This window comes from Octodon degus, unplaced genomic scaffold (genome assembly GCF_000260255.1).
Source record: "Octodon degus isolate 3935 unplaced genomic scaffold, OctDeg1.0 scaffold00410, whole genome shotgun sequence".
Lineage (NCBI taxonomy): Eukaryota > Metazoa > Chordata > Mammalia > Rodentia > Octodontidae > Octodon > Octodon degus.
The window spans coordinates 434,059-436,062 of record NW_004524986.1 but is presented as its reverse complement, the minus strand read 5'-3'; the positions used below and the strand labels follow the sequence as shown (position 1 = coordinate 436,062).

The 2,004-nt window shown below is 40.9% G+C and overlaps 1 protein-coding gene across 1 annotated transcript; it reads left to right on the top strand.

Annotated features, from left to right (window-relative positions):
• The first annotated feature begins 580 nt into the window (after nt 1-580).
• Nucleotides 581-847, top strand: LOC105741301 (40S ribosomal protein S27-like). The gene has a single exon (XM_012513287.2). The coding sequence runs from the start codon at nt 593-595 to the stop codon at nt 845-847; it is 255 nt and encodes an 84-aa protein (XP_012368741.1). The 5' UTR covers nt 581-592.
• The last annotated feature ends 1,157 nt before the right edge of the window (nt 848-2,004 follow it).

The window sequence follows — 2,004 nt, the reverse complement described above, 5'->3', positions numbered from 1 at the left end:
TAAATAAATAAATAAATAAATTTCAAGGGACACAAACCTCTCTCTAAGCCAAGGTAAAAAAGCATGAGATTGGGAGGGAATGTAAATACAGTATTTATTTCTTATACTGGGAATGAATTGTACTACTCAAGGAGAGGAGTTATAAGGTATGTGAGACACTGGGTTTACCCCCAACACCCAAAAACAAAATAAAGCACTCAAGCAGGCTGAGGCAGAAGGATAGCAAATTTGAGCCCAGAGTGGACAATGTAGAAACTTGGCCAGACACTATCTAATTTTTTTTAAAGATAATGAAAAGGGTTAAGGTTAAAACTCAGTGTAAAAAGCCTGGGCTTGCTATCCAGTACCACAAAAACTAAACAAGTAAATAAATAAAGTATATTCGCTAAATAAGCAAATAAATAAAGTGTATTCACTGATCAACACGGCAGACGAACTGACACATTATGAAGCCATGTATGGTACTGTCAGCTACTCCAGAAGCTGAGGCAGGACAACCTCAAGTTTGAGTCAGCCTGGGCAACGTAGGGAGATCTTTTCTCAAAATAAATACAGAAGCCCTTTCCGGCGGTGACGAACCCCCTACGAGAACATGCCTCTCGCAAAAGATCTCCTTCATCCCTCTCCGGAGGAGGAGAAGAGGAAGCACAAGAAGAAGCGCCTGGTGCAGAGCCCCAATTCCTACTTCATGGACGTGAAGTGCCCAGGATGCTATAAAATCACCACGGTCTTTAGCTATGCACAGATGGTAGTTCTGTGTGTTGGCTGCTCCACTGTCCTGTGCCAGCCCACAGGAGGGAAAGCAAGGCTCACAGAAGGATGTTCCTTCAGGAGGAAGCAGCACTAACAGTACCCTCAATCAAGATGAGTGGGAAGCCATCCCAATAAACACATTTTGGATATAAAAAAAAAAAATAAATACAGAAAAAGGGCTGAGGTTGTAGTTCAATGTTCTCTGCACTCAACCTCAGTTTTAAGGATTTGAAAGTGGTCTGGAGATGCAGATTGGTCAAAAATATGGGGCGTGTTTCACTCTGAGTTTCTTGAGATGATTTTTTTTTTTTTTTGAAACAAGATCTCACTACATAGTTCAGTCTAGATTTGAGCTCACTATGTAGCTCAGTTTGGCCTCAAACTTGGGATGATCCTCCTGCTTTTGCCTCCCCAGTGCTGAGAGATGATTTTCTTGGGAGGACTTAGAGTCTAGGCCAAAGCCCAAGATTGGCTGGACTTAAATCTAGAACTAAGCTCACACATCGTACATGTGGACCTTTGCAACTGGTCTTCCAGTGGCCACAGTGCAGTCACCAGCACCCACCTGGATAATCTACTGCTGTCACTCTCCCACGGGTTCTTTGGCTCATCCGCTGTTCCTACTGTTATCTCCAGCTGACTTAATGCAGTCAATCCTCCATCAATGAGTCTCCTGTTTCCCTTGCCTTGATGTTAATTTCAAGCTTCGGCTGCCTTAGGGCCTTAACACTAGTCTATCTTCTGTCCAGAATATTCTTTCATCAGTTCTGTGAGGGTTTGTTTTTTGTTTGTCCATTTTTAAATACTGGGGTTGAACTTGGAGTCTTCACATGAACTATACTCACAGCCCTTTTTATTTTGTATTTTGAGACAGAGTCTTACTAAGTCAGTAAGCTAAAGCTCAGACTTGCAATCTTCTGCCTCAGCTTCTCTCTGAGAAGGATCACAAGTGTGCACTACCATGCCTGACCATCAGCTCATTAATTAACTGGCTTCTGGGTGGTCATTTTTCCATTATATATATATATTTTTTTTCCTCAGAGAGTCTTTGTGTAATTACCCAACATAATCCATCTCCCAAATGCTCTATCAAATGAGCCCACATTATATTTCCCAGTACTAATCTTTTTTAAATGACTTAATCTATTTCTTCGTTAATCCTTTCACTACAATAAAGCTTTCTATGCTTGGAACTTTTTTTTTCTTTTTTTTTCAAAGTTTTATTGATAAACAGATAGCAATGAGACAGTT